This window comes from Phocoena sinus, chromosome 21, assembly GCF_008692025.1.
Source record: "Phocoena sinus isolate mPhoSin1 chromosome 21, mPhoSin1.pri, whole genome shotgun sequence".
In the NCBI taxonomy this organism is placed as follows: Eukaryota; Metazoa; Chordata; class Mammalia; order Artiodactyla; family Phocoenidae; genus Phocoena; species Phocoena sinus.
In genome coordinates, this window is record NC_045783.1 from 6,801,402 (window position 1) to 6,826,073 (window position 24,672).

Consider the following 24,672-nt stretch of genomic DNA (forward strand, 5'->3'; position numbering starts at 1 on the left):
GTTGAAAACTTCCCTAAAATGGGAAAGGAAATAGTCAAGTCCAGGAAGCACAGAGAGTCCCATACAGGATAAATGTAAGGAGAAACACTCCGAGACACATATTAATCAAACTATCAGAAATTAAATACAAAGAAAATATATTAAAAGCAGTAAGGGAAAAACAACAAATAACACACAAGGGAATCCCCATAAGGTTAACAGCTGATCTTTCAGCAGAAACTCTGCAAGCCAGAAGGGACTGGCAGGACATAGTGAAAGTGATGAAGGAGAAAAACCTGCAACCAAGATTACTCTACCCAGCAAGGATCTCATTCAGATTTGATGGAGAAATTAAAACCTTTACAGACAAGCAAAAGCTGAGAGAGTTCAGCACCACCAAACCAGCTCTACAACAACTGCTAAAGGAACTTCTCTAGGCAAGAAACACAAGAGAAGGAAAAGACCTACACTAACGAACCCAAAACAATTAAGAAAATGGGAATAGGAACATACATATCGATAATTACGTTAAATGTAAATGGACTAAATGCTCCCACCAAAAGACACAGATTGGCTGAATGGATACAAAAACAAGACCCATATATTTGCTGTCTACAAGAGACCCACTTCAGACCTAGGGACACATACAGACTGAAAGTAAGGGGATGGAAAAAGATATTTCATGCAAATGGAAACCAAAAGAAAGCTGGAGTAGCAATTCTCATATCAGACAAAATAGACTTTAAAGACTATTACAAGAGACAAAGAAGGACACTACATAATGATCAAGGGATCAATCCAAGAAGAAGACATAACAATTGTATTTATGCACACAACATAGGAGCACCTCAATACATAAGGCAAATACTAACAGCCATAAAAGGGGAAATCGACAGTAACACAATCATAGTACGGGACTTTAACACCCCACTTTCACCAATGGACAGATCATCCAAAATGAAAATAAATAAGGAAACACAAGCTTTAAATGATACATTAAACAAGATGCACTTAATTGATATTTATAGGACAGGCCATCCAAAAACAACAGAAGACACATTTTTCTCAAGTGCTCATGGAACATTCTCCAGGATACATCATATCTTGGGTCACAAATCAAGCCTTGGTAAATTTAAGAAAATTGAAATCGTATCAAGTATCTTTTCCGACCACAACGCTATGAGACTAGATATCAATTACAGGAAAAGATCTGTAAAAAATACAAACACATGTAAACAATACACTACTTAATAACGAAGTGATCACTGAAGAAATCAAAGAGGAAATCAAAAAATACCTAGAAACAAATGACAATGGAGACACGACAACCCAAAACCTATGGGATGCAGCAAAAGCAGTTCTAAGAGGGAAGTTTATAGCAATACAATCCTACCTTAAGAAACAGGAAACATCTCAAATAAACAACCTAACCTTGAACCTAAAGCAAGCAGAGAAAGAAGAACAAAAACACCCCAAAGTTAGCAGAAGGAAAGAAATCATAAAAATCAGAGCAGAAATAAATGAAAAAGAAATGAAGGAAACGATAGCAAAGATCAATAAAACTAAAAGCTGGTTCTTTGAGAAGATAAACAAAACTGATAAACCATTAGCCAGACTCATCAAGAAAAAAAGGGAGAAGACTCAAATCAATAGAATTAGAAATGAAAAAGAAGAAGTAACAACTGACACTGCAGAAATACAAAGGATCATGAGAGATTACTACAAGCTACTCTATGCCAATAAAATGGACAACCTGGAAGAAATGGACATATTCTTAGAAAGGCACAACCTTCCAAGACTGAACCAGGAAGAAATAGAAAATATGAACAGACCAATCACAAGCACTGAAATTGAAACTGTGATTAAAAATCTTCCAACAAACAAAAGCCCAGGACCAGATGGCTTCACAGGCGAATTCTATCAAACATTTAGAGAAGAGCTAACACCTATCCTTCTCAAACTCTTCCAAAATATAGCAGAGGGAGGAACACTCCCAAACTCATTCTACGAGGCCACCATCACCCTGATACCAAAACCAGACAAGGATGTCACAAAGAAAGAAAAGTACAGGCCAATATCACTGATGAACATAGATGCAAAAATCCTCAACAAAATACTAGCAAACAGAATCCAACAGCACATTAAACGGATCATACACCATGATCAAGTGGGGTTTATTCCAGGAATGCAAGGATTCTTCAATATACACAAATCAATCAACGTGATACATCATATTAACAAATTGAAGGAGAAAAACCATATGATCATTTCAATAGATGCAGAGAAAGCTTTTGACAAAATTCAACACCCATGTATGATAAAAACCCTGCAGAAAGTAGGCATAGAGGGAACTTTCCTCAACATAATAAAGGCCATATATGACAAACCCACAGCCAACATCGTCCTCAATGGTGAAAAACTGAAAGCATTTCCACTAAGATCAGGAACAAGACAAGGTTGCCCACTCTCACCACTCTTATTCAACATAGTTTTGGAAGTTCTACCCACAGCAATCAGAGAAGAAAAGGAAATAAAAGGAATCCAAATTGGAAAAGAAGAAGTAAAGCTGTCACTATTTGCAGATGACATGATACTATACATAGAGAATCCTAAAGATGCTACCAGAAAACTACTAGAGCTAATCAATCAATTTGGTAAAGTAGCAGGATATAAAATTAATGCACAGAAACCTCTTACATTCCTATACACTAATGATGAAAAATCTGAAAGAGAAATTAAGGAAACACTCCCATTTACCACTGCAACAAAAAGAAAAACACACCTAGGAATAAACCTACCTAAGGAGACAAAAGACCTGTATGCAGAAAACTAGAAGACACTGATGAAAGAAATTGAAGATGATACAAACAGATGGAGAGATATACCATGTTCTTGGATTGGAAGAATCAACATTGTAAAAATGACTATACTACCCAAAGCAATCTACATATTCAGTGCAATCCCTATCAAACTACCTATAGCATTTTTCACAGAACTAGAACAAAAAAGTTCACAATTTGTATGGAGACACAAAAGACCCCAAATAGCCAAAGCAATCCTAGAAAGAAAAACAGAGCGGGAGGAATCAGGCTCCCGGACTTCAGACTATACTACAAAGCTACAGTAATCAAGACAGTGTGGTACTGGCACAAAAACAGAAATATAGATCAATGGAACAGGAAAAAAAGCCCAGAGATAAACCCACACACATATGGTCAACTTATTTTTAATAAAGGAGGCAAGAATATACAATGGAGATAAGACAGCCTCTTCAATAAGTGGTGCTGGGAAAACTGCACAGCTACACATCAAAGAATGAAATTAGAACACTCCCTAACACCATACACAAAAATAAAATCAAAAGACATTAAAGACCTAAATGTAAGGCCAGACACTATAAAACTCTTAGAGGAAAATATAGGCAGAACACTCTATGACATACACCACAGCAAGATCTTTCTTACCCACTTCCTAGAGAAACGGAAATAAAAACAAAAATAAACAGATGGGACCTAATGAAACTTAAAACCTTTTGCACAGCAAAGGAACCCATAAATAAGATGAAAAGACAACCCTCAGAATGGGAGAAAATACTTGCAAACGAAGCAACGGACAAAGGATTAATCTCCAAACTATACATGCAGCTCATTCAGCTCAATATCAGAAAAACATACAACCCAAACGGGCAGAAGACCTAAATAGACATTTCTCCAAAGAAGATAAACAGATTGCCAACGAACACATGAAAGGATGCTCAACATCACTAATCACTAGAGAAATGCAAATCAAAACTACAATGAGGTATCACCTCACACCAGTCAGAATGGCCATCATCACAAAATTCACAAACAGTAAATGCTGGATAGGGTGTGGAGAAAAGGGAACCCTCTTGCACTGCTGGTGGGAATGTAAATTGATACCAGCCACTATGGAGAACAGTATGGAGGTTACTCAAAAAACTAAAAATAGAACTACCATATGACCCTGCAATCCCACTACTGGGCATATACCCCGAGAAAACCATAATTCAAAAAGAAGCATGTACCACAATGTTCATTGCAGCTCTATTTACAATAGCCAGGACATGGAAGCAACCTAAGTGTCCACCAACAGATGAATGGATAAAGAAGATGTGGCACACATATACAATGGAATATTACTCAGCCATAAAAGGAAACGAAATTGAGTTATTTGTAGTGAGGTGGATGGACCTAGAGTCTGTCATACAGAGTGAAGTACGTCTGAAAGAGAAAAACAAATACCGGATGCTAACATGTATATATGGAATCTAAAAAAGAAAAAGTGGTCCTGACGAACCTAGAGACAGCATAGGAATAAAGACGCAGACGTAGAGAATGAACCTGAGGCACGGGGAAGGGGAAGGGTAAGCTGGGACGAAGTGAGAGAGTGGCATGGACTTATATACACTACCAAATGTAAAATAGCTAGCTAGTGGGAAGCAGCCGCACAGCACAGGGAGATCAGCTTGGTGCTTTGTGACCACCTAGAGGGGTGGGATAGGGAGGGTGGGAGGGAGATGCAAGAGGGAGGGGATATGGGGATACATGTTTATGTATAGCTGATTTACTATGTTGTACAGCAGAAACTAACACACCATTGTAAAGCAATTATACTCCAATGAAGATGTTACAAATAAAAAAGAAAAGAAACTTGGTCCATGTTTTGTCCAGGGCAGAGAAATACAAAATAAACTTATTCCCAACAATCTATCCTCCTGCACAGCCTACTTTCCTACTTCCAAGACACAGAATTAAGACTAATAATACTGTTACTAATAATATATTAAAGCAATCAATATTTACAGGTACAAGACACTCTAAGATCAACTATATCAAAGAAAAAAAGGCTTCTGAAGGCTGATTTTTAAGAATCTATAATTTTAACAATAAAGGCGTATACTAATCAATAGAAAATGTTAACGCGGTCCCAGTGGGAAATTTCTTCTGAGCTCCTAAAATCTGAATAATGAATTATTTAAGAACAATGTAGAATGCAGAATATTAAAACTGTGGAAAGAGCCTTAAAAGACACCCAAGAAAAATCCTTTCCATATATACTTTTGGGATTTGGATACGTGCCAGTTCACAAGCTCTATACAAGCAATACTCAGGTGACAAGAGAATACACACACACACACACACACACACACACACACACACACACACATTCATCTGCTAAAATATCAAGTTCACTTTGTTAACCAAGAAAACAAAAATAAAATCTAATGATGATCTTCAAAAGATGATGTGGAATCTTTTCCTTTATAATCATTGTAGAGATAATTAAAATCTGGATTTTAAATACGTGTATCAGTTTTAGTACCATATAACCTCTCCCATTGGGGGTCATCTCTCCATCTTTTGAATTGCCTGATCCTCGTATATGGATTAACTTGACTCCGTCTTCCCTGCATGTCTAAGCTCCTGAAGGGAAAGGGACAGAGCTTTACATCATTAACTCCCCTTGTGCTTATGTGCTGGACATAGGTGATTAGCGAATAAATGAATAAATATACAAATAAACAAATCAAGCAGTCAAATAATCAGTGGGTTCTAATATCCTCCTTGTAGCCACATAGGTTGAGTAACTTACATCAAGCTGTTAGGATTTCTTACCTCCAGTGAGTGGTCTGGCAGGTTCTGGAGAAGAGGGTGTGGAGAAACACTCTTCTGAATATATTTGTATTTTACTTGAATTATCCAGAAGTACAATAATTAATCTTCAATTTTAAATACTTAAGGGATACATGTACACGTATGCCTACCTACTTGGTACAATAGTAAATCATACTTTCTCTTAAATGAAGAAATATTCAGAATATACAAAATGTTCTACACTGAATAAGAATATGTAAGTGCCTATAATTTGCTGGGCTTTGTTTTCGTAAAACATGTATGAAATATTTTTAATTAATTCAATTGAAAATGGTATATCTGCTGATGACTTCAGTGAGATCTATCAGTTACATCAAAATAAGATTATCACTTTCTCAAAAGGCTGCAAAACAAATCTGAAATTACAAAAGCAATTCCCTGCCTGGGGTTACAAATGAAGAAATATAAAAATACCTTCTACAGACAATTACTATAGCATTTTTGCCTGTAATTCTCCACCAATTAAAGTGATAATCCAGATAAACCCGCTACTGAAGCATGTCAATCACTTCTCTAAGCAGACACTACTATTCATGTCACCTTGTCCTTCAAAGCCGAGACCAAGCCTCATAATCCTTCCCAGCTCAGAGACACAGGCAGTGACCACCAACAAACCCACCAAAGCCAGCACAGACCCCTCCTGCCATTTCTGTCCCAAGGATTAGTGCACCAAGACAGAGCAACACAGTGTCGTGAAGGCTGTAGGTTAGCACATTTCATCACAGACTGTGTGACATGAAGTACGTGGGCTACTGCTTCCCTATCAAGACACCCCCGCCAGTAGTGGTGAGCTCACAGAAACATCACACTTTAGAGACAACTCCTATAAACCCTCCCGCCCAATACTAGATGCTTTGTTAACTGGCAAAATGGATGAAAGAAATGAGTGGTAACTGGTGATATCATCGGCTTGTTCATCAGAGTAATGGATGCCAGGAATGTTTCTCAGTTAAATTCATGGATTGGCTAAAATATCACAGGGCCCTCCTACCCACGTATGAGTAGGGCATGTGCCATAGCTGGTACCCAGGGGTCATATCCAAGACTTGGTCCCTAAATGGTCCTATGAGAAACTGCAGGGCTGAGGGTTATCTAGTGGCCTGATGCTGCCCAGTTTCCAGAAATGAGCCCCGAGAATCCCGTCTGCCTCTACTAAACCTTTCAGATCAGGTACAGACAGTCAACTTAAAGGACAAGACCTGGGACTTCAGCTTATAGGTCTGATCTGTGGACGGTTCCCCATCTGCATGCCAATCATGTTTTATAATGTCTGCATGTCTGGAGACTTGCTTTCAATAAGAGCTGGTAGACAGAGCTTGCAGAAGAGGGCAAGCTAGCCTTCTCATCAACCTCTACTGGTGACTATGATTCATCAAAAAGAACCTAATTGGACATGGTCAAACTGTTTAGATAAGGCACGTGTCTGTGCTGACATGCAATTCCGTCATCCACAGCAAAGCCTCTCTCAGACCAAGGACCACAGTGAGGGCGTGGGTGTGGAAAGGATTTCCTTCTGCTCCTGCCGGTGGCCACGCAGCACCCGTGGGACCACTCCAGCCACCTTTGTTACTGAGAAACGAGCATCAGCCAAGCTGTGCGCTAATTCAGGATGATGAATCGGCTTTACCTAGTTGACAGTGAAAACCGACCTCAGGTGGGCATCCGAAGAGCTGTGGTCAGCAATGCCACAGGGGGTGGAAAGCCATTTCCACACGTAAGTGACATCTAGCAGCTTTTACATACTTCCTGTCCTGCGGTGCCAGAAGTTAAAACAAGAAGATCTCCATTGTCGTGCTAATTTGATGTGGATGTATCTCCCAGGAGCAAGCTCCAGTTCCAGCAACGTTTTGCAGACCTTGAGGCAAGAGCAAAGGGGATTTACTCAAACCCCACACGACTGCACAGCGGAGGAGCTACACCTGCTCCGGGAGGACCTGCTACAGGGCACACGCAGCGGACACTAATAAAAGCCTGTAGATCTTTCCTAGGCAACATGTGCTCGATGAAAACCGCCTGCTTTGGGAGTGGTAGGCTATCTGTGTGAAACGGCATTTTCAAAGGTGAAATACATAAAATCTTATTACACGTCAGCCTTAATAAACATTAGCGATCAATTTTGATGAGATCACTCAATCTGAACCCCAATTAAGTTATTCCTCCCCCAAAGTAGAATTCTACGCTCATTAGACTTGTATTACAAAAAACTTGTATTACAAAGAAGTTATACTCAACTTTCAGTTTAGCCGATAAAAATTTTGTAAAAATGTCTTTTTCTCATGGTATAACTACCTATGTACCTTGATTTTGCCTCCTGGCCCACAAAGTCTAAAATATTTACTATCTGACTCATTACAGAAAAATTTCATTGACTCCTGAAACATATTTTAAAATGAGGTAGACCTATTGCTCTGTTGATACTGATATGGAAACGACGTATTTTTCAAAAAAACAGATTTTAAGGCAATAGGATAATGTAATCCTACGTATGCGATAAAATCCCCCTAAAACATCTTCTTGCACTTGTGTGTTTGTACACACACACACACACACACACACACTCACACAATGTCTGGAAGGAAACACAACTGCTGGCTGACTGCCTCTAGCAGACACTCCCAGGCTTACATCCAAAACAAAAATCACAACTGGTTACTCCCTGCTTGAAACCCACCAGTGGCTCATCACACTTGAAAACAAAACAAAGCCACCCCAGGCTTGTCGGGGCCTCTCTGACTGTACTTCCTGCCCGTCTCCCGCAGCCCAGAGAGCTGTCGCTATGGTGGCTTCCTTGCGGCGCTTGTGGGCATTTTCTACCTCAGGACATTTGCACTTGCTGCTTCCTCAGGCTGAAACATGATCCCCAGCCACAAGGTACCTCTTCTCCCATGCCCAGGCCTGTGAGCCAAGGTCACCTCCTCCGAGAGGCCTTCCCTAACCTAACTAGCGCCCTTGTCTCACGCGGCACACTACCTGGCATGATGCTGACGTACACCTGCTGTCCCATCCTCCTCACTAGGATGTAACCTCTGGGGGGCGGGGGCGCTGCCTCCTCTGCCGTCTCCCTGGGAACTAGAAGGGAACCGGGGACACGACAGGTGCACAGAACCCCTGTTAAATGAACTAACAAAAAGGGGTAGATGAGGAGAGTAGGACAGGATGATTTTACCCTTTTTAGCAGTTTCTCTTACACTGAGCATGTATTTGTGTGTTTCTATGAAACTAGAGAATGAAAAGCTTAGAAAGAATACAATTATTGGTTAATATGATTTCAAAGGTTATTGTTTTTCTCAGAAGTTTCTCCCTCCATTCTCGTTCTGTTAACGTTTATCACTGAGTGTCTTTGTAACCTCTTCTCACAACCTTGGCTGCACAGTATCTATCTTAGACACTGACAAGGGTGATGAGTAAAAGTGAACGGAAACAGAAACTGAAAAAAGACTTTTATTGCAACATAAAAGATTTGCAGAGGTACAACTTGGAGTACAGAGTGGGATTCACCGCTTCGCAATTTCAGCATCTACGAATGTCTAAGGTAGCCCGCAGGCCATGTGCTTTTACCTGGGGTGGGGGTGGGGCTCCCAGAGAGAGGTGGGATGCCAGGTGGACTGACTGTGGACCACCTAAGAGATCGGTGGGTCTTTATTTTACCACCATAAAACAAAGACCTAGGTTTAGGCTAGACAATAGGTAAGTCTTTTCCTGTCCTAAATTCAATGATTTTCTCTCTTGGGATGACGTAAAACAAGACCAATCTACATGTCCTTACGTTAGGGAACACAGAATATCTGATTCCATCTCTGAGATTCAGTTACGCCAGGGCCCTGCCTACAGCCCGTGATCCCTCACCACACGTGCCCCAGGCCCCTCGGGGCCCTGGACGTGGCGGTGAGCCCCAGAGCAGCGCTGGGGCTGCAGGGTGCTCACACCACCTGGAAGCAGATTTTTTTTTTTTTTTTTTACTTGACTTATATTTGCATGTCATTAAGCATTATTCAAAAGCTGAAAGAATACACAAGATGAAAACTGAGAACGAGAATGTAAGCTTCAAGAACGGGATATTCTTAGCTACCAAAATAATTCCGTACACTCACTGTTTTATATTAATTTTAGGCTTGACATGATTTTAAAATAAATATTTTGAAAACACATACCAACCCTAATGGAATGTAAAATATAGTTTTATGTCAAATTTTATATTTTATAAATATATAATAAAGTTTTATATATATCAGAAAGCTCAGACATAAAAAGAAGGTTAATGATATACAAATTAAATTCTTTTACTGAGATGATTTTGGGGAGTTCATACCCAAGGAAAAGATATGCAATACATCTGTGATTATATTTCAATCCATATAACTTCTCCAACTTGAAAAGGGTGGTTAAAATGATTCAAGGAGTAGAGAAATAATGAAGAATAAACTTGGCCTTACCGAAATTTTAACCCAATCTTTAGGTGAAGGTGGTTTAAGTTCAAGATTTCTTCACTTTTGATTGCTGAAACCTGTCTGTGCTTATCATCAGAAAGTGCAAAATTGTTGCTACTTTTGCTATGACATAGTTCATTACTATGGTTACAACTAAATTACAGATAGGAATATATCTATTTAAATGACGTGCTTAAAGCAAATAAATAGAAATCTAATAAGGCCTGTTACAATGAACTATTTACTTAAACAAAATACTTAAAAAATTTCTTCATAGCTAAATTGCCCAGTTTCTTCAAAAATAAATATTAACTTGTTTCCAGGTTTATTTATCTTTTCTTAACAGAATGAATGGCTTACACCCCTCAATTTCCCTTCTAAAATAAACGGCCTCACCATTACAAACTGAGAGTTTTAAAAGACCTCCACTCACGTGCCTCTTTGCACAGTGATGCTGCAGTGACAGGCTGCACTGAAACAAGGAAAAGCGCTCACTCTAGTCCACTACTCACACAACACATCCAGACATCACCTTTTCTTTTCACCTATAAGACTTAGAGAAATGTATTCCTAATAACAGGTTTGACCAAGGAACCTAGGAATTCCATGGGGCAGTAAGCTGTCTGTTCCTCAAGAAGTTAAAGAATTTATCACTGTAAATATCAAACATACATTCTTTAAAGTTTAATAAAAGGGAAAAAAGGAAATTTTGATTATGAAAAAGTTGTGATAAACGTGGAAGATGGACACGCTACTACATATTCTTATAGTGGAGAGACCGGTAAAGGAGGTTCACATACTTTCACTACATCCTCGGGGTAACTCTTCCATTGCCTCTGCAGACTTTTCCACATCCCAGTCGCCTACAAAGTTTAGCTTATCATCACTTTGTGCTTCACCTTCAGGGGAATTCACCATTTTAGAAGGAGTATCTTCTTTCTGTGTGCTTTTTATGTCAATCCATCCTTCCACTTCTTTATTGCTTCCTTTCAAAGAAGTAAAATCACCTCGAAGTCCCTTCTGAGGAGTGAGTCCATTGAGGGTATGGGGAGAGTCACTCCCGCCCGGGCGGGCGTCTTCCCCTCCCCGAGCCTCGGCCCGGGGACAGTCCCCTGGGGTTCCTTCAGCAGCAGGCGTTTCCTTAGAAGTCACGCTGCTCAAGCCCGGATCAGCTCCGTAGTTTGCAGGCTTCTGGAGACGGAAGCCAGCCTTCACCGTTGAGTCGGTACCACCGGCTGACCTGGGGCTTCTGCCGATGCAGGAGAAGTCAGCCCTTTCCAGGAGGCTGGTCCTCTCTCTCCTGGAAAGGCTCCTCATGCAGTGGAGCAGGGCAGGGCCGGCGGGCGGCTGCACCCCGGGAAGGAGGCTCTCCGAGTCCCTCTCCTTGAGGTTATCGGGAGAAAAGTAATCATCGTACGAGGACTCCCCGCGGCCCAGAGTCTCCACGGCAGAGCTGCTTGCGCACTTCGGGCTGCTCTCCAGCTGTAGCCGGGGCGCAGGGAGCCACCTGAGGGACCGCCTCTTGCTCAGTCTCTCCTCCGGGGGTGGACTGGAGTTCGCCGACACCCTTCTTCTTGTGGCTGAGGGGCTCTGGGGACATGAAGGGCCCCCGGCGGGCTCCTTCGTTACAGATGGCGTAGGAGACAGGCCCCTCTTCTCATCAAACACCCCCTCAGCCGGCTCCCGTGCTGGCTTCACGTCGGGGGTGATGACTTGGCCCGCAGCAACCCCCTGCCGGTGGGTGTCTCCCTTGGAAAGACTGCCGGGGGACTGGTGAAGGGTTAACTGACCAAGGGAGCCGGGAGATGCTGGCGGACGGACACTTCTCGTTTTCAACACAGCTGAGGAAGCACACGCAGCGCTTTTACTTTCATCAAGGAATCCTCCCAATTTCCTCTGCTGAGTCCCACATCCAGAGCTCCCACAAAGATCATCAAAAGACAAGTGTAGAACACCAGCAAAGGAGTCCTCTGGAAAACATTAATAAAGAACCAACTTTTTAATGGTTCACATTATTACAAGACTAATTCTCAGTCCGCCCATAACGTGATAAAGCGACCCTCCCTAAGCACGGCTCCTGCTTCAGAAGGGCGTCACCCACACCCGCTTCTCAGGACAGGTGAGGACACTCTCCTGGCCGGCGTTTCTAACCAGGGGACCCGGGCTTCCCCATGCGCGTGGAACAAGGTGGGGTCGGAGAGGGAGTGGTGCTCTGCATGTTCACACGCCCGGGCACCTCGCTCCAAGAACAGCGTCCGCACCCCGTCACTGAGGCCTCGAGGAGGCCAGGAGTCCGAGAATGAAGGACCACTGCATTCAGGCTCTAGTCGACCACCATGAACTCGGCTGCCCAGACTCCCTGCTGCCTGCCAAAGGCCTCACTCTGTATTCATATTCCAGGAGCCGCCTGGCACATCTCAGGGCTCTGGCTCTCCACGCACCTTCCTACACGTTTCTTGAGGGTAACGCGAAGCTCTGCCCAGCTCCCGAAAGCTGCCTTTACACTCCCCCTGCTCCACGCTCTAACCTGGATAAACACTAGCCTTCCTTCGAAACCCACCTCGGACGTCAGACCTCTGCAAATCCTCCCAGACTTCACCAGCTCTGGTCTCGCACGTCCTCCTCTGCTACACAGAATTCCACCCAAACCTTTAAGAGCATGTGTATCACCGCCCTGTGCTTATACTCCTATCTGCCCCCCTCCCTAGCCTAGAGGCCCCCAGCACAGACACCGCTCTCCGGAATCTGGAGCCACTGGCCCAGCATTGGCTCCTCTGATAGGGGCTCGGCGCTTGCTGAACAGATGGAGGATCCCCAGTTTATAGAATCTCCACACCAGAGGCAACAGAGATGTCTTAACTTACTGACTGACACCATTAAGGCCCTACTTTTAAAGAGGGAGGAGAGAGGCAGCCCCCAGGGAGCAGAGAGAAGCCCAGCGGGCGGGTGGTGCTGCGTGTCTCTAAGTCAGCAGCTGGAAACATAGGACGTGTTTAATTTTAGCAGCTGAATAAGCTTAGCTCACTTTTCAAAAGGCTGGCAAGCAGCATGACACAGCATAAGAGAGTAAACTCTGAGGTCAGACTGCCTACTTCGAAGCCCGGCTCAGCCGCTCACAAACGGTGTGACCTCTTACAAGCTGTCTGACTTCTCGCTGGCCGGGCTTTCTCACCGGCAGGAGGGGGACAACGAGGGGGCCTGCGTCACGGGGCTAACGGGACAATCAGACGAGATACAGACACGCGAGCAGCGCCCACAGCACAGCCAACGATGAAACTGAGCTAGTTACTGTTGTCACTTGTTTCCAACTTATAGGCAACACATGCATCAAGTATGAAATAAAAAGATGGCGATTACTTAAGATACGTGGGCAAATAATTTCAATACACACCAAAGAGATTAAAGAATAAACCATGCACAAAACGAAGCTTTTGTGAAAATAATTTTACCTGAACACAAAGAATCATGTGAAAGGTTCAAAGATGCTTCACACAGAGAGTTAACGGCGTTATCGTCAGACTTTTCAACGATCTGGGAAGCTGAAAACATAATCAAAACTCCTCATTAAATAACAACTCTGATCTCTGGTAGTAGATTAAGCCAATACTAGGTCCACTCATTCCACTCTTGTGCCACTGACACACCCACCCACCCACACACACACACACACACGACTTATTCCTAATACGTGCTATTCTAGATTTCTTACTCAAATCTATTACAGATGATGAGAATCATTAAAATATAATTTATACAAATCATATCATAAAAAAGGCACAGAATCCTAGGATAATAAAAGTTGGAAGGGCTCTTGGAAAGTCGGTCAGCCTAGACCTAAGCAGAAGCTCAATACGGGTAGAGAACCTTTCAGTCAGTCTCACTTCTCAACGATCAAGGCTTTTCCCATGATGATCACAGACAGCTGCCTCTATGACCAGAGCAGTGGTTCTCAACGAGGGGCGGCCTGGCCCCTGCAGATGCTGCTGGACGTCGCAGGTGGGGCTGCGGTGGACAGTGAGCCATGCTGCCGGCATCTAGTGGGCAGAGGCCAGGGACGTTGCAGATCACTCTGCCAGGCACAGGATGGCCCCAGCAACAAAGAACTACGCAGCCCCAAGTGTCCGGAGGGCAGGGGCTTCACAGAAAAACATCCAGGAGATCAGCGATTCAACAGCTAAGGCCACAGACGTCACCTTCAAAGGCTGTGCATGCAACAGAGCACAGACAAGAGCGAGATCTCGGTCTCACGGTCAGAGATTTTTTTTTTAATTAATAATTTATTTATTTAGTTTTGGCTCATTGGGTCTTTGTTGCTGCGCGCGGGCTTTCTCTAGTTGCAGCCAGCGGGGGCTACTCTTCGTTGCAGTGCACGGGCTTCTCATTGCGGTGGCTTCTCTTGTTGTGGAGCACAGGCTCTAGGCGCACGGGCTTCAGTAGTTATGGCACGCGGGCTCAGTAGCTGTGGCTTGCGGGCTCTAGGGCACAGGCTCAGTAGTTGTGGCACATGGGCTTAGTTGCTCCGCGGCATGTGGGATCTTCCCAGACCAGGGCTCGAACCCGTGTCCCCTGCGTTGGCGGGAGGATTCTTAATCACTGCGCCACCAGGGAAGTCCCCAGAGATTTTTTTTTTTGCAGTACGCGGGCCTCTCACTGCTGTGGCCTCTCCCACTGCGGAGCACAGGCTCCGGACGCGCAGGCTCAGCGGCCATAGCTCACAGGCCCAGCCGCTCCATGGCATGTGGGATCCTCCCGGACCGGGGCACGAACCCGTGTCCCCTGCATCGGCAGGCGGACTCTCAACCACTGCGCCATCAGGGAAGCCCCCACCAGAGATGTTTTTTGAGGAGACTTAAAAGGATACACTTCTGAGAAAACTTGGGCGAACGATTAGAAAATGAGAATAAACCGAGATAAGAAAGGTAAGCACACAGGTAACATTTTCAACTGCTGAATTTAAACTTAACTGCGGGAGGCAGTTACGTAGCAGAATTAACACTGTAAAGTAGTGGAATAAAGTTCAAGGCAAATTAGTTTGCACACATATATAATGATTTGTCAAAACAATCTGGACAGTCCCCTGGAACACTGCTAGTTACCTAGCTCAATGGCCATTCCCACCTGCCTCTTGCAACAGACCCTGATTTTATGAGTGCAGACACACACCCTAGTTAAGACTACTCTTCAGTCTTGCTTGCAGTGCCCTGCAGGTGACTTGTATTTTGTTTCCTACTTCCTAGGCTAAAACTACCACAGTCCCCTTAGCTATGCCATCCTGAATGCCACTGTCCATTTTAAATTAAACTGGCAGATTAAATTAGATGTACAAACACAAAGAACTGTATTGTATTTCTTGGCTCATCCAGAGTGGTGTTTTGCCTTCGTAGCTCCTGGGCCACACACGGTCACACTTAGCTTGCAAGCAGGAAGAGCCACAGGACTGCGCTCTGGCCAGCAGAGCTCGGCAGCGGCAGGAGCTGGTGAGGCTGCTCACAGGGAGCTGGCTCCAGGGAAGCCAGGCAGGAGGTCGGGAGCCCGCTCTCCAAGACACCACAGAACAACCTCCCCAAACCCTGCCTGCCTCTTTCTTTGGCAGGACGGAGAAACACAGCTCTATCTAAGTGCAGCCATTGGTTTTTGCATTTATCCGTTACCGGCGGCCACAACTAACCTTAACTGATACACATGCCCATTGCATAAATATAGATATAAATTCAGGACAGATGAAACAACTAACCTTAAAAATAAACCATACAAGTAATAGCAGAAAATACAATTTTGAAAGCTTGTGGTGGAGGAGTTCTAAGCATCACAGGAATCCTAGAGGCCAGAAGGAAAAGACAAACAGAACAGATTTGTCTACCTTAAACGCAGTATTTCTGTTTCGCAAAAGTCACTGCATTATGACAAACAACAGAGTTCGTGTATCTTAACCTAGTTTCCCAAGGGTGTGAAACTGCAGTTCTTATAAACAGCTGGCAAAGGGTAAAATGACACAAACTTTTTGAAGGGCAATGTGACAATATCTACCAAAATTTTTAAATTCTGCCTTTATGAATTATTATTGCGATACATGAAATACAGAGGAACGTAAAGATTCATATAGAAGCATGTCCACTGGCGTGTGGGTTATAACAGTAAACGGTGGGGGGAAAAGCCTTATGTCCAGAGAGGAAAACGGTTACAAAAGAACAAGAACCACCATACCGTGTAGTTAAAAAGAATAAAAACTGCAGCGCTGTTTCTAATAAAGAAAAACTGGGGGAATTCGCTGGCTGGTCCAGTGCCTAGGACTCCTGGGGCCTGCAGTTCAATCCCCTCCCTCATCGGGGAACTAAGATCCCGCAAGCTGCACAGCGAGGCCAAAAATTAAAAAAAAAAGGAAGACAAAATGGAAAACTATCCAGCAACAGACGGATGATTCAATATCAAAAGTCTAGACTACTATGCGACATCTTTAAAACTTAAAATAAAAAAAAGATGCAGGTCCACACCAATACACTCTTCAGTAAAAACAGAAAGCTGAAAATGAGAGGTATGCCATGATCCAATTGAGGTAAAGAAAAGTTACACCACCACAGAGGAAAATACAGAAGCCTTATCTTTTTCATGTGTACACAGACATGTGACCCACTGAAAAAGATCTGGAGAAACACATCAACATAAAACATGCGTTACCCAGGGGCAGAGGAGAATGAGGTGGGAACCAAGATGGATGTTTACTACAAACGATGTACTACCGGTCAACGTTCTGTATATTACTTAAAAACTTTCAAGATAAAAGAAATAAAGGAAAACAAACTGAAGCATTACTTAATCTAAAGCAAACTCCTTCAAAAGAGGGGCCCAATTAATTAAAAAAAAAATCCCAAATATATGAAAAATTACAAAGGAACAACAGGATTTTAAACCTGGAGAAAACTACATACCCAATATACTCTTTAAAAATCTTAATAAAGCATAAGATTTTCTGGAAGAAAATATCAACAAAGTCTACGCTGACAGAGGTAAAAAAAAGGATTATAATCTAAATTAACTAAAATAGCTACGTAAAGGGGGAAAAAAAAACCCTTTCCACAATTTATTCACCTACTTTGTAATTTCCATCGTATGAAGTGTCACTTACAGGTGGGGGAAAGATTCTCCCGTTTCTCCTTCATCTCCTGCAGTCTCTTCTCCATTGCACTGTGGCGGCCACTGCAGATTTTAACTGTGGGACTGTACACCAAGGAGCCATTAGATTCAAACAAGAGAACAGGAACATCATTATCTGAAAAGAAACAAAAATCCAGTTTTAATCTCAAAAAAATGCCTTCCTCCTTCAACAATATGATTCCTCTTAAGGACACCCCTATCCCCTACTCCATGGGTTCCTCTTCCCTTTTTCTTTTTTTTTTTTGTGGTACACGGGCCTCCCACCACTGCGGCCTCCCCCGCCGCGGAACACAGGCCCCGGACACACAGGCCCAGCGGCCACGGCTCACAGGCTCAGCCGCTCCGCAGCACGTGGGATCCTCCCGGACCGGGGCACGAATCCGTGTCCCCTGCATCGACAGGCGGACTCCCAACCACTGCGCCACCAGGGAAGCCCTCCTCTTCCCTTTCGACAGACACACACATAGACCCGCACGTTAACTCGGCGGCAGGAAGGTGGTCAGGGGATCCTTGGGCCGTGAAGTAAGGGGCTCAGTGGTGGGGTGAACAGTGGTGTGCTTCCTGGAATCCACACCTTGCAGGTAATGAAAGAACTTTAGGACCCTGACCACCTGTCCCCCCCAACCCTTAAAAAACAGACCACAAATCATTCAATAGCCTCTCCTTTGCAACTCTCAGGCCTGCACAACTTTTACTGCACTTCTGGCAATATGCAGACATACGTTAGTTGAATCTTTAATACCTTATAGTTGTAGTTTTTAAAAGACAATTCAGGCATAAATTTGGTCTAAAAAGAGAACTTTTTAAAATCTATCATTACCATTTTGCTGAATTCTTTCCAAATACACTATCACTGGTGCAGGAAAGATGGCCAAATGGCAGAGGTATGAAGGCTGACAGCAGAGAGGGGCAGAGCTGAGGTGAGGCTGCAGGACAGGCAGATCAGATAGGACGTGGTCGGCTGCAGGACACGTGAAGTACAGGATTTTACCCTAAGTATCTTTTCCTTAGGACGACACTGAGGACTGTTAAAGCCCGGGTGGGGCGGCCACGTGAGCTCGGACGTACACTCTTCTGACTGAAGCAGGGAGGTAGAGGCTAAGGACACAGCGGCTGGAAGGCCAGCCAAGGAGCTGCCGGACGCCCACATGGGGTGCTGCGGGCTTGGGAGAAGAGGGCAGAGGAGGAGTTGGGAGACCACTTCAGAGCAGGTCTGGGGTCCAGGCGGGTGACAGGCACCAGGGCGGACAGATGCCAAGGAGAGCTCCACGTCTGTCTGGGGCAGCAGACCAGACGGTCACGTGGGATTTGTCAGGGAGGCACCAGCACAGCACCGAGACACCCGATTCATCAAGCAGTGGGATGACCGAGCGCAAGAACAAAGGATTCGGCCAAAGTTCTGGAAGGCATCGTGTGGCACCGCGCAGGCTAAAGGTTCTGCTCAGTTCTGCTGCTGCAGAAGTACAGACACAGGCACCGGGGACTGACCTGCGCTTCTCAGCTTACCCGCAGTGGTCTTCTGCTGCTGCAGCTCTTTAGCCATTTTCTCAAACTTCTTTTGCAGTCTTTTATCATTTTCTGGTGTTTTAGGAATAAAATCTTTGGGCTGCATACACTTGCGCTGTACAAAAAGGACATAAAAATAATACTGTATTGCGATTGTGTAAGACAGGAAAAGAACCCTTCCATACACATCCCTGATATCTTTTGTAACATCCATAATACAACCTACTTAAAGAGATACTTCTCCACTATATGTGAATTTGTAATGTTTATTCTTCCTATAACTGTAAGAATATGGACAGAATTTTCAGACTGAATAAAGAGCTACACACTAAGTAGCTATGTTTTCTGAGGCATTTTCAGGACCCCAGCATTCTTAGTTTCCATGAAGATTCTTAAACAAAATTAGTCTCCTTTTCCTTATTTTTGGCTACTTTCATGTCTATCTCCCCCCTCCCTAAAAAGTCATGACACAGCAATAAAACACGAAAGTAATTACTTTATAACCACCAAAGAAGAGAACCATAATTTAATCTTGTCTCACTGTCTTTACATCACAGCAACTCCATTCAGCCAGTAAAAAACAAAACCTGTGACCACACGTCCAAAGTGTAGGGAATGAGGAAACCTCGGACACGTGATGTCCGGGTCACCGTCTCACCCTACCGTCCTCATGTCTCCTAGCACTTTTTACACCGCAGGCCCCCAGGTCCCCTGCGGAAGAGCCCATTTGGGCAGGTTGCCACCGTAAATACAAAAGCTGAGCTTGACACCGACTTCACCTACAGTTACTCCTACACCCGAGGGTCTCTGAAGGACGCTAGGGAAGCGTGTCTTCTGTCCAGGCCTCTTTAGGCGTCCAGCCCAAGTGTGTTCACATATGTCCCGGTCTAAAGGAAGAACTTCTTAGCCATTCAAGGCTGCTGCTACACCGGGCTCTTGTTCAGCACCCTGATTTATCTGTTAGTAATGCACTCATTCATCATTTAACAAAAATGTTACTGTGTGTCAGTCACTGGTCTTGAAGCAAAGAAAGATCCCGGCATCAGGGAGCTTATACTCTATGAAGGAGTGACAGAAAATACACATGACAAATAAGTAAACTACATCGTGTGTGTGTGTCAGGAGGATTAGTTCCAGCAGGCCTGGAGCTGGCCTGAACTGTTTTTGCCGAAGTACCTGGAAAGCATGCAAGGCACTAATTTAACAGTTTTGCTTTGTAACTATGGGCCCCTGGTGCTCGGGGCGTTTCTACCCCCAAAGCTCGTGAACACTGCCCATTACCAGTGGGAGGGCCCCGTCTCTGGCAGAGGTAATGCAGTTAGAACAGGGGCAGGGGACCAGCATGCGCTCTGTGGACTCGGGAGCACTGCCACGCGGGGTTCTGGGGTCTTCGCGAGAGTCTGGCTGCCCGCACTTCTGCAGTATGTTACCAAGGGGCAAGTACTACAATAAGCAAAAAGGAGGCCGGGGGCTCAGGATGGCTGGCATGGTGGGAAGGACCTGCCACTGTAGACAGGGGAGTGAACCGCCGCTTAGTGAGAAAGGACCAGCAGTACAAAGCCCTATGGAAGTCAGAGAACCATCTGTGGATGGATGGGGGCAAGTATGTTCCAGACAGAGGGAGAGGCAATGCAATGGCTCTAAAACACAAACAAACGTGGTATGTTTGAAGAACAGCAAGCAAGAGGGTCAGGCTGGCAGCAGAGTGAGGGGAGCGAAGCAGAGACCCTCCCCAAAGACCAAAAGAATAAGGTCTGGAGTCAGCTTTAATCTGCAACTGCATTTGGAGAAAGGAAGGAAAGGGAATGCTTGTAGGGACTAATAAAACCTTAAGTGGTGAAGGGTACGAGCAGACATTATTAATACTTCAGATTAGGAAAAATTTAAAAGATGACTAACATCCAGCATTGGTCAGTGTTAAGAAAAAGTACCCTTGTACACTGCTGGTGGAACTGTAAGTCCCTTTCTAGATATTCCGCTTGGAGAAATAAACTCAAATACATCACACAAACAACATACTTCGTAAAAATCGTCCATGATCTAAGGGTGCATGAATCCAAGACACATTCACGCTGTTTAACACAAAGCAGAAGGAAGTGGAGCCATGTACACACACTGACATGAAAACACATGGTTAAGTGAAGAAGAAAAAGCAACCCACCAAATAGTACACGTAGTAGAACCTCGTTCACTCAAAGCACACGTACTGAAGACCATCTGATCAGCAAGGACCCAAGTCAAACTGAAAAGTGCTTATTTTGAGGGAAGGGAAATTAGGAGCGATATGTCTGATCTGTGTTCACTCAACGTACTACCAGCTGCCGCTGGTCTATCACAGAGTCATGAGACGCTCCATTTCACTACCGTCCGACACAATCTGGATGGAGACAAGTGAGTTTCCATCACTGCACGGGTGCGTTCCAGCTTGTCTGAGATGAAATGTGATGGAGACACAGGATTTACTATTTCATAAAACTTGGAGACATCCATGGGAATGTCTTCCCTAATCTACAGCTCTCCTCTGCCTCACTCAGCGTGGAGAAAGTCTGTAAATCTCCTCTCCAACAGGGATTCTCACATGACAACAAAGTGACTGATGTCACAGCGAACAGTTTACCCTCAGATACAGAAATCAATCAAAACTTTTAAATAATAAAAAACCAAAAGGGTTGTGGTTCAAACGTGAACCAGACCTCAGAGGAAAGCAGCATCTTTATATTTGCACAGATTTTCTGTAATAAATAACTGTGTACACTTAGCTATTTCTGTCTCAGACTTTTGAGATCTTCCAGCCAAACAGATCAAATGTATTTCACTACAGATGTTAAGAACCTGAATCCTGAAGTAGTTACCAGAGCACCTGAAAGGGTGGTAGTTTCTTGGCAACTTTTAGTTCTCCTTTGGGCAAACGGTCTCTTCCATTTATCACAAACTACATCAAAGCATTCATGGGATAAAGTAAGCTCTATAACTCATTAAAAAATGCTGTGTGAGAAGAATAATACGATCAATAGCAATACTAAGACAACTCTTGAATATGTTTCTAAATTTTTTTTTTTCTAGGAAGAAAAAAATGAATAAATTGATGACTGCCAGAGTCCACACTGAAGTCCCGTACTTACTTTTTTTTTCATTAGGCTTGGTAGGTGCTCACTGGGATCAGCTGCAGGGAACAGCGATTCATCGATGTGCACTCCAGCTGTCCTGCATCTGTGTGATCAAAGCGAACGGTAATGACCATGTTCTATTAGAGTCACACAACATTAAATCTGCACACGTGTCAGTTAGCAATGAAACAAATCCCTACACAGGTCATTCTAATAGACACGTCCTTTAACATAAGTACATTTATTACCAAACACAAAAGGCAATACAAATTCAATTTTCCAAAAACCTTCTCTATTTGGTGTTTTTAAGTGTAAGAGCAGAAGAGAAGTGAGAGGCAGGTACAGGAAGTACAATTTTTATGCAATAATTTGAGACCTGCAGCACCCCAAAATGATCACTGTGCGGCACTCATAAAGCACATGCTATTAAATGCACAATTTAAGAGTAAACAGGCCATAAAATGAATAATCCTAAAGAAACTGAAGCCAGAAAGCTTATCTATCCTCCAAAACCAAGTTCTCCTTCCTGTGTGTTTCTGTCAAGGCACCACCATCACCTGGAGACCTAGCTCTGCGGTCCCAGCTACCCTGAGCTGTACCTCCTGCTTCCACAGCCCGTCTGTCCTCACATGTGCCATTTCCCCTCCTGCATCACCCTTCACCTCCCTACCTGCCTTGGGAATCCCTCGACCATTACCCACTCCTAAGCATTCAGCTGCTCAAATCTAAACAATTACAATGATTTTCTAAATGATCTCCTTCGCTATGGTTTCTCCTCTTCTGATTCATTCATATAATACTGAAACATTAATCTTAAAACATTTTATTCATCTCTCCATAACCCAGATCAATCACTCCCGTGTTTACAAAATCATGTCACCAATCTAAGTCTTTTTAAAATAAGGCCACTAACCCCATCTCCAACTATATTTCATTAGACTATTACTGTTCAACATTTAGTACACAAATAATAGCTGAAAATATAATAAAATACAGTGCAATAAAAAAAGAATGAGGCAAATCTATCCCTAATGATACAGAAAGGTCTCTAAAATAAGAATGAAATGTGCATGTGTATGGTATTGTACAGTGAAGTATTTCTCACTTTAAGTCTGGAAGATGACACACCAAAATGTCAACAGCACTCATCAGCCGTGACTCTCCAAGTGTGAACAGAGAAGACGCCTGATGTGAGTCAGAACTACTGCCATCATGACAAGGATACATTCCCGGCCTGCTCACTCCTCACCCTCAAGAGCACACGGTGGAGCTGAAGCGAAATGACATGAGTCATCCCCACACACCAGATGCAGAAGCAGATATCAGAAGATATTAGAATGCAACTGTCTTCTATTAAGCCAGACGTGAAAGAAATTTTCAAAAATGTAAAAAAAAAAAAAAAAAAAAAAAGAAGGCAGCACAATTATTAGGACAAGAGAAGAACAGCAAGGTGGAGCAGAAGCCAGACGGCACAGGTGACAGGACAGGGTCAGGAAAGGCTGCAGGTCAGAGGCCACCACCAGGCTGAACCGGATGAGGATGCAGACTTGGGAGGACGCAGGTCTCCTGTCTGGAGGAAGAGCAGAGACAAAAGCACAGCGAAGTGAAGAGGGTGATAATTTCGGGAAAACATCCAGCATTCGGCGTGAGTGAAGTGAATGAACAGGAGTCAGGAGACCAGTGGCAAAGATGACACCCTTGTCCTGAGGGCTCCAGGGCCCGAGAAGGTGTCAGGGGCCCTGGACAGGTCCCTCTGAGGGACAAGTTCCAGGACAGGGACACCAAGACCAGCCAGGGCTAGTGGGGTAGGAGACGCCAAAGATTTCAGCAAGGCTGTGGGGCTGGGCTGGGGACCCGTAACCAAGCAACGCTTCGGAGTAAGAACAGCGCACGCCTGGCCTCTGGTTAGAGCTGATGGGCTGAGCACATGTCTCTCTCCTCCGCCCGCCAAACCCCAATCAAATGACAGTAAAGGAAAACAGAAGGACACAAACCAACAGAAGTAAAGAGCAGGTAAGAAAGAATCTGGGGGATTGAAGAACAAACAGGAAACCCCAGCCTTGCAGCTGGGGGCAGTGGGTCGACCAGAAGGGTCCGGATTCCTCTCCTCGCACCTCAAGGGAGGCCAGGGTGGGTCTGAAGAGCAGCAGCTCTACTCCTAACTGCTGCACCCCACTCGCTCCTCCAGCAGAGCAGAGGTGATGGGTTCTGTCCTCAGATGCCGTGGACCGAAGACACACTGGACTAAGGACACCAGGCCCAGCTCCGGTGGGACAAAGACGTGCAGGAAACAAAATGTATTTGTGGTGCATCTTCAGATTCAGCTAAAAACCACTTTCACGGTCATAATAGCGTCAATAAAACTACTGATTTAATTGAATGCGTACACTGGAATAATGAGAGGATTAAGAATCATGGGGGGCGTGGAGAGTATGTGCACGCGGTAAATGCATGTACATGGGGACGTCGGGGTGTGTCCCCCAAAGGCAGCTAGTTGGAAAGCTAGCCTCACCTCCACACCAAAAAGTCATTAGACAACATCAAAACGAACATCAAGGCAGCAGTGGAGCCACAGTAATGAGGAATCCGGAGGTAAGTCAGAGCTCTAGACAGAGCTGCAGGAGTGGAAAGGTGATGCCTCCAGAGAACAGGAGCTGGGGATTAAAAGGGACTAGTGTTTTTGCTGTAAGCCTCGTAAGACGAGCTGGTTTCCCTCTCTGCGGTGTGTGTGGGACCCAGCTCTCTCTTCCTAACAGGACAGCAATGGGAAACGAAGCATCCTGATTCAAAGGCAGGACAACGGCACCACAGACCAAGACGGAAGAT

The 24,672-nt window shown here is 44.2% G+C and overlaps 1 protein-coding gene across 2 annotated transcripts in view; it reads right to left on the minus strand.

Moving 5' to 3' along the window:
• The window catches only part of MCPH1 (microcephalin 1), a 238,240-nt gene that overhangs the window by 193,177 nt on the left and 20,391 nt on the right, over window positions 1–24,672 (minus strand). For both annotated transcript variants that reach the window (XM_032618443.1, XM_032618442.1), the window contains exons 4-8: window positions 21,862–21,949; window positions 18,740–18,854; window positions 17,205–17,348; window positions 13,531–13,620; window positions 10,882–12,051 (exon numbers count right to left, since the gene is read on the minus strand). In XM_032618443.1, the coding sequence (XP_032474334.1) occupies window positions 10,882–12,051; window positions 13,531–13,620; window positions 17,205–17,348; window positions 18,740–18,854; window positions 21,862–21,949 (1,607 nt within the window). The remainder of the gene's footprint in view (window positions 1–10,881; window positions 12,052–13,530; window positions 13,621–17,204; window positions 17,349–18,739; window positions 18,855–21,861; window positions 21,950–24,672) is intronic.